Raw genomic sequence first — 9,113 nt, forward strand, 5'->3', positions numbered from 1 at the left:
ATTTAATATAACGGCAATCATCCTTATCACATCTTCAAATAGACTGTCCTTATGCAAATTAAAACGCCCGATAAGTTACAATAACAATGGTCATAAAAAAGATAAAATCGCGGGTTAAAATCCAAATATAAATAATGAAACACTTGATATGGAGTCCTGGTATTAGCTATTGTTCAATGGGTGAAGATCCAAGTATAACAGTTCAACCTTAGAAAAAGTTCCGGTATAAAGAGTCAATTATCGGGGTTGAAATCTAAGTACAAATAATCAATCAAGAAATTGAAGGTCAATATATTAAAAAATCAGATAAAGGTAGAGTTAACTTGTCTTCAATATCGACAGAAAATTATTTACGTTTTACATCTTAAAAAAACTGTGTTTTTACCTGTAGAACTTCTGATATGTAATATTTCAGCATCCTGTGGTACCTTCTTTTCCTTATACACAGGGTATTTATAATCTTGATGAAACTTTTTCAAAGCACCTTCAAGGACATTGACATCAACAACTTCATCCAAGTTAATATAATACATTTCCTTCACCACTTTTTCATTGTCACTACTTATGGTATTATCTCCTTTGTTCTGTAAAAAATAAGAGTTTTTGATTATTTGCACGTACACACACACAACAAAGACACATTATATAATTTGTCAACAACAATAATGAAAAGTGTAAAATTTTAGAAACATGAATGGTGGTTATATTTCGTCAACTATCAATGCATAGTGTACACGTATCACTTTAAAATAAAGCAATATTAATTAGGAATTCTGAAAACATTTTCTCAAAAAAGTGCTTTACTGAGTTGATATTTGAATAGACCAATATTTGGAATCTCCGATTGTCTGTACTGATTTTCAGTTTAAACTAACAATTACGTTGCAGATATGAAATTTGTCCACGCTTATTCTACTTTACCGTATGTATAATGCAAAAAATGTTGGTTTTTTTTTTTTGCAATGATCAGAAATGCCGACACCCAAATTTTCAGTAGCGGGATGTATAATTGAATATGAATAACGGGATCGAAAAAGAATAGCTAAGACTATAAAATACCTGTTTTATTACTTTGGGAATTTCAAAAACAGAAATACACTATATTGATCATAGTTGCTTCAAGATGGCCACGATTCTGTACTTTAAATACTATGTAATGCCTCTTTTGAAAAAACATTATGCATACTAACATTGGAATTTATTTTAATCACTTTTAGACGTATTGAATTATAATCCTGGTACCTTTGATTTAGTCCCCGAGGATATCACCAGCCCAGTAGTCAGCACTTCGGTGTTGACATGAATATCAATTAGATGGTCATTTTTTAAAATTTCCTTTGAATTGTTCGGAAACTAAGGATTTTATTATCCCAGGAATATATAACATTAGCCGTAGTTGGCACAACTTTTTGGAATTTTGGGTCCTCAATGCTCTTCAACTTTGTACTTGTTTGACGTTATAACTATTTTGATCTAAGCGTCACTGATGAGTCTTATGTAGACGAAACGCGAGTCCGGCGTATTAAATTATAATCCTGGTACCTTTGATAACTGATTAGACTTTTTTGAATGGCCGGAACCATGCATATGAAGACTTGAAATATGACTGAGTTTGGTTTATTACAAAGATTCTGATTAACGGACAAATATAACATTTTGAAATAGTGTTTATCTATTTCATACCCAGCTGTGGATAAATCCCTCTGTGACTTGACCCGCATCTGCTGCATGTGTTCTATCTATGACCCGAAGTCTACATTGCTCGACGGAAGGCAGACATTTCATTTGCAGACCCTGTAACGAAAAATAAATTAAAACTTTGTTTAATCTGAGGTCGTAATTCAACTGATTAATATTAAAGTTAATGATAAATTTTCCATGCATAATATTAAAATTCGGTAAATTCGGTTTATCTACATGTATTAACAAATATAAATTATTTAAGTCGCCGGAAAGACATTAATCATCGGTCACAATTTATAACTTTAATAGTCAAACTATCTCGAAAACTGTAATTCGTTTTTCAAACTATTCATTTCACACAAGAAAGGTATTAAATTTTAACGGGATTTCTTGTGATACATATATAATGTTTTTTTCCATTTTTCAAATATGGGACAAAATACTTCATAGAATGGATAGAACAGACGAATGTATTTAATTAAGTTCATAACACACTGAATATATTTGTTTTCGTATGTAACTAAGCCAATACTTTGATTCTCTAAAATCAGTTCCGCTGAAGGTAAATTCGAAGCAAAAAGAACATATAAACAAAAATTCAAATATTGCTCTCCACATTCAGTGTTGACTTCAATTGACATTTTAAAAAGATAGCATGAGGCAAATTTGTATCTATATATACTTGTTTTGAAAGAATGTCACCACGTTTAAGTGTGTCATTAAGGAAGTGCTGGTAACATTTTATCATTCATTGGTAAATAGTGTTGACGTACAAACCTGGCGGAAATCTTGTATTTGGTATGATTCCATTACATCATTGTGTGCTGGGGTGTGAATTTTAACTGTATTCTCTGCTAGATTTGTTTCAACGTTTTCCAAATATCTGGCTTTCCCTTCAATAACGTGATAATCAAATTTCTAAAATAAAACAAAAACACAGCTATTGCGTATTACGAATACTTTTTAACATTACAATAAACAGTAAACATTTATAAGAAGACAATACAATCGTATTGAATTTAAAGCAAATGGTAAAAAAAGAGGATAAAGAAGGAGGAGCAAATTGAAAAAAAATAGATCACTTGAGACTTTTTTTTTCAAATGAACGCAATAAAAATAAATGAATTTTATATGGGCAAACGGGAACCATTGAAAGAAGTGATAATATATAAAAGACACAACATGCTTACAATTTTTTTTAAAGGAGTTTACAGTATCACATATCAACATTAGATTAATTTTCATGCTTTCACGTAATTCCCCAACTTAAAACATTTAACCGTCATTCAAAATAAGTGAGAAAAAATTAAATAGTAGATGTCCCTTTGTCATATTTTCGATACTCCTCCTAAACGACTGTTTGTTTTTAAGGAATCAGTAGTATATACTAATTAACTGGCTATTAAATCAATAGCGAGTGTACTGTCCCCTAAAACAATAACTAGTTGCTATCGAAGGGGACACTCAACTAGTTTGTTTCCTAATAACCAGTAAATATGCATCCTATTTTATTTTACACAAAGTACTGCTATATATATCGGGAGTAAATATATGGTTATTCTATTTATTCTGCAAAACTAACAACTGTTCAATTTGACATTACAGAAACAAAACTGCATGAAAACGCATTTCTAAGAATATACAATTAAGGAGTTGTGCCATGATAACCGATGAGATAACTACCCACCAAACAAGGCGATTTGCGGTTATGGAAAGTATATAACAAACCACGTTCTGGTCGATTGAATTTGAATGCGAATATCACAGCAATTGGTTTAAATAAATAACTAATATTCAGTAAATAGTTTTTTTTTAACAATTAACAGGTAAATACAAAATGTAGTAGTTTTCAGAATATCTGCTTGAATCTAGATGTTATATTCAATTCTACACATCAAAACACATTGTTGTCATATTTTCTATGACTGCAGACATCTTGATAGTATTTATAAAAAGTAAACATTGACCACGTTAGGTACATATTGTTTTTGTATAACGCTCTTACATATTTTCGACTTCAATTATAAAAAATAATAAAAACCGATATTTAAAAACTTATAGTTAATGGCAAGAGATGAAAAACACCAAGAGGACAATAATCGAAAGAGAATCACTAACTAGTTAACAGGAAAAACGACGAATAAAATAAAATACACCGCAGTGAAAACTAAAGACTGAGCATTAGAAATACCAATAACAACGACGTGTTTCTCCGGAAGGCAAAGCGGAGTGTATGAATAAAAGAAGTATACACAAACAGTTTATATAAGTCATTAAATCGAGAATGGAAATAGGAAATATTTCAACGAGACAACAACCCGACCAAAGAGCAGACAACAGCCAAAAACCACCAATGGGTCGTCAACGCAGCAAGAACATACCACACCCGGAGGTGATCCTTTGCATGAAGGATTTTTTTTATAATATAGAAATAAACATACCATATCCATGTCGGCTGTGACAACACAAAGGAATAAAGCATTCATCAAAATCATCAGTAAACGAGCCATTTTTTGGTATCTGTTAAAAGAGACGCGAGGAAAAATAAATTATTAACTATACTTATATCATAAATATATTACTTTTTGGTAATCAACAACAAAACTTACAAATATGTTTTCTTATAAGAGTAAAAAATCCTCGCAATTACGAATAATTTTAGGAAGCTATTAAAATTTCTCATACACCATCTTTTTATTTTCAAAATGACAGAGTTACGCACAAATCAATTAAGTGCAAAGTTTAGATTGTACTAAAAAAAAAATTTCTATTCAAGATTGAGACCGAAAATTCAAATTTAAAACTTTTTAAGATAGTAGCCGAATGTTTTGTTTGTTTAATGTATTTCAGTCTTTGATTTTGCAATTTGATAGTGAACTTTCCATTTTGAATTTTACTTGAAGCTCGCGGTATTTGTTTTCTCAATTTTTACACCTCAATAAATGCGGTAAATGTATTTTTACTCTAAATGTTAAGATGTATGTTTGATATCGAAATAGTTATTTTCATATTAATTATGTCTACATAACAATTCAAACAATCAACTTTGTGAGTTTGAGTTTATATTTTTTGATTTATCGAAGCTAATGTATAACTTCAAATTCAATAAAACAATGAAAAAGGACATTAATTCATTTCACCCATGGGCTTAATAACTCTAGTAAATATAATGTAAATTAAAGTACCTTACCTTTACAGTCTTTTCACAATGTAGTTATGGACGAATCGTTGTCGCTTAAATACTATCCGATCAGGATGCGAAAAACTTCTTTCTAAGAACATTTGACAGCTAAACAAAACTGGGTTTCCACTAACGATATTTTACGTCTGCATGTAGGTGTTAACTTGTTAAGTTTTCAAGCGAAATCAAGTGTTCATAAGAAATAAGATAGTTTATATTGTTTTAAGAATTTATAGGTTTGTACTTTCAAACTTGCAACTATTTTCATTTAATATGACGAGAGGGAAAATAAACTATCATAATAAAAAAGAAGATGTGTTATGATTTTCAATGAAGAGACCAAAATGACAGAAATTTACAACTATAGGTCACTCTACCGTCTTCAACAATGAGCAAGGCCCATACCGCATAGTCAGCTATAAAAGGCCCCGAAATGGCAATGTAAAACAATTCAAACCAGAAATCTAACGGCCTTATTTATGTACCAAAAAAAACCACCGAAAAGAACTATGTAACACATAAACAAAAGACAACAACTGAAAAACAGACTCCTGACTTGGGACAGACACATACATACAGAATCAAACATGTTATTAGATTGAGATTGTAGCACGGTTTTATATTGGTTTTTCCGTTTGAATGGTTTTGCACTAGTAATTTTGGTGCCCTTTATAGCTTTTTGTTTGGTGTGAGCCAAGGCTCCGTGTTGAAGGCCGTATATTGACCTATAATGGTTCACTTTTATTAATTGTTATTTGGATGAAAAGTTGTCTCATTGGCACTCATACCACATCTTCTTATACCTATTAAGTTTTCTATGTAGTATTTTGTTGACCGGCTTGAGTCTTTGTCATATTTTGATAATATAAATATATTTATCATAAATGAGTCACAAAAACATTGGGTTCGGCATATGCAATTACCACAAATTTGCTGCCAATAACCAGTTTATGTGCCCTGTTATGACGCCAAGACAGTAAAAGTGCATGTCCTTTTAGGACGTCATTATCTTTTGAAACACAATGAAGGACGGGGAACGTCGATAAAATGATAATAAGAAAAAAATCACTAATACTTCACGATAATATATCATTGACATTGAAATATAACTATATCATTATAAATTTATACATATACGGAACTTCGTACTAAAGTTATTGAAATGAAGGACAAAACAAATATTTTTGAAAATTAGAGGTGACATGGTAGCTAATTAAATTTATTGGCTTTCAAAAGTTTTGTTCGAGCGATCCCAATGAAGATCATCAAGAAAAAGGTTGCAAGGAGTTCAAATTATCCATTATAAAGTCAAATATAGTGACGCTTTTTTTTATAAAAAGAATTATTCTTGAGTCAATCATAACCTATATAAATGACATTGAACAAATGGTGTCAAAAATTGTTTTTGGCGTAAGACAACGGACAAAAAAACCATCAATTAATAATGCGATTAATCAATTCAATATTACATGTTCCAATTTCTAATGTCAACTATCTACACTATATTGACACGGGGATATACAAAATCGTAGGTGCTTACACTAGACCAAGCTTGATTTAACTGGAAAGTTATGATTTCGTATTCGTAGAATGCTTAAGCTTCAAGCGATGTTTATGTCTCGTAGTATACTTTAATCTATGTTAGAATTTCAGTCCAAATATCTTATTACCACTTTATATCACTTGAAATCGTGTATATTAACTTCTACATACATAAATTACCTATAATGATTTTTAAAAACTTATATCGTCTTGTTGTCGGATATTTGTAGAAACACTTGTCTGGCATCCTGAAAGTAAAAAAAGTGTGTCAATGCTGCAAAAGATAATCGATTTCAAATTATGAAATGATACATTGTATTACTAGAGGTTTAGGCTCGTGGATGAAATGAACTATTTTACTTGTCCGTTGTTTTGAGTAACCTTGGGAATCATTGCTCGAAATTGATCAAACTGAAAATGGAAACATTGATAAACTTATATTGATCACGTTTGGGAGTTTGAACTGTTATTCAGACATAATTTATAATTATGTAAATATCTATTTATTTTTGTACATAGAGAACAATAAGGTATATGAACATACATTGGTTTATTTCTCACCCAAGGCATTAATTTTAGTACTCATTATAAATTGGAGGAAAAAAGGGCAGATTGCAATTGAATTGGCCATAATATAGTGTATAAAATACTGTTTGATGTGGCCAAGTCCTCAACATCCTTTTTTTCTAAGCATACAGCAGCTCTTCTAAGGATTAGAATTGGAACACTTTATATATAGTCCAGTGGCTAAGTCCTGTCTTCTTTGTCTCTCTTATTTCCTTATATATGTTATTAAATTTCTTATATTCTCTTGTACTAAGCATAAAAGCTACAATTACCCTTTTTATGCCTGAAAAAAATGAAATGTATTCATTGTTGGTGTATGTAAAATGACGTATAACTGCTAACACCATGCCAGACACATTATTTGGAATCTGGTGGATAGTTGTTGGACTGTTATTTTATTGGCAATTATATATGTACCACATCTCTTCATTTTAGTACTGGTTAAGTATTTAAAGTAAATGACTAACAAGTAATTAATCATTTGAAAGAAAAATTCTGCAATGATTTCAGTTTACATATATAGCAGTTTGTTATATAAATTGTGTCATTATGTTTATAATTACCACTGAAATTGTGAACTGTCATGAAAGTGCAAAACTTCATTTCAATAAGTTCCATAATGGAGAGTATATAAATATTAAAAAAAAAGATCAAATTTTACTGATCCCAGATTAATATTTTGGGCTTTCAATTTTTAAACATATCATATAACTTCATGTAGCTTTTTCTGATATTGTAATGTATGTCATAAAAAAGAGATTTTTGGTAAAACTCAGCAAAATTGTCAGTTTTTCAACAACATTTAGGTCTCGGAAACTTAAATATTTAAACGCAGAGGTCGAGAAGCTATTGTTAATTTAGAAATTATAGCGAAAAATGCGAAACAGTTGTAAACGCAATAATTTTAACTCGTATTTTGAAATGCTTTTTATGAATTAAACAATATTTTTCTCAAAATCGTAAAAGTTAAAATTGCATTTAAGTCAAAAATTACAAAATCACAATAATAAATGCACGCAATAATTTCTGAATTTGCAGTAAGTCATAACTGTTAACTTAGAAATAATCATAATTATGTATGAAGTGCGATTATATTGATAATCGCAATAAAAAGAACTCTCATTCTGATTTGATACTTTGAGATTTTATCTGATATCAATCTCATTGTTGTCCATTTCTGATGCAGTATTGTCAGTGTACCAGATTAAAAAAAATCTGTTTTTTAAAGAAACTATTTATATGAAAGTAAAATTAAAGACTACTGACTTGGGACAAGCACATTTATCCAAAATGTTGCGGGGTTAAACATGTAAGCGGGATCCCAACCCTCCCCTTAACTTAATAAATTTTATGTTATATTAGACTTTTGCGAAAACTGTTTAAAACTTATATGTTTACATTGATGATGACATTTACAAGTTGTTACAATAGATCATCTCAAAGAGTATAATGTTTTGACAGTTATACAAAATCCTTTTTCACTAAACATGCTAAAGTATGTAAGAATAAAATAAGGTGACAAATTTCAAGTTAAACTGGATACTCATTAGATTTAAATACATCACTTTTCTCGAAAATGAGATTATAACTTGTTAATTATATTCTTTTTTCTGAAGAACATTTTTTACTAATATTTTGCCTGAATACAAATTCATCTGTTTAAAGAAAATTTAACAAAGATGTCGGTGGTTGGTGAGATCCTTTGATATAACCACATTACGATGAATATGAATTACATGTTTTCCTGCAATGATACTGATAATATATTCTTAACAAACTTTTTACTTAAGTAATCTGTAAAAATACGCCATGAATAATAAGGTATGATAACAGTCATACAGATTTACGGGGGAAGTGGACGTTTTTGTTTTAAACAACCTTGGATTTAATAGGCCGAATAAAGACCTGCGCGTCTATACTAAAACTGGGTAATTGTAAAAAGTAAAATCACAAAAAAATTGAACTCCGAGGAAAATTAAACACGGAGAGTCCCTAATCAAATGGTTTAAAGATCAAACACATCAAACGAAAATTATGTTAAAAGTTTGCTGAGGTTTTAATGATGACATCTTTCCCCCCAAAAGTTTAATATCTAAGATTTTGAAACTTTGGCCTAAAGAATGACATATATATGTGTACT

At 30.1% G+C, this 9,113-nt stretch overlaps 1 protein-coding gene across 1 annotated transcript; it reads right to left on the reverse strand.

The window, feature by feature from the left end:
• Nucleotides 1-350: 350 nt before the first annotated feature.
• On the reverse strand, nt 351-4,199 carry LOC139492958 (uncharacterized). The gene is made up of 4 exons (XM_071281105.1): nt 4,125-4,199; nt 2,461-2,601; nt 1,684-1,794; nt 351-584 (listed from the first exon to the last, which is right to left on the reverse strand). The coding sequence occupies exons 1-4, from the start codon at nt 4,191-4,193 to the stop codon at nt 351-353; spliced, it is 555 nt and encodes a 184-aa protein (XP_071137206.1). The 5' UTR covers nt 4,194-4,199.
• Nucleotides 4,200-9,113: the final 4,914 nt, after the last annotated feature.

This window comes from Mytilus edulis, chromosome 10 (genome assembly GCF_963676685.1).
Source record: "Mytilus edulis chromosome 10, xbMytEdul2.2, whole genome shotgun sequence".
Lineage (NCBI taxonomy): Eukaryota > Metazoa > Mollusca > Bivalvia > Mytilida > Mytilidae > Mytilus > Mytilus edulis.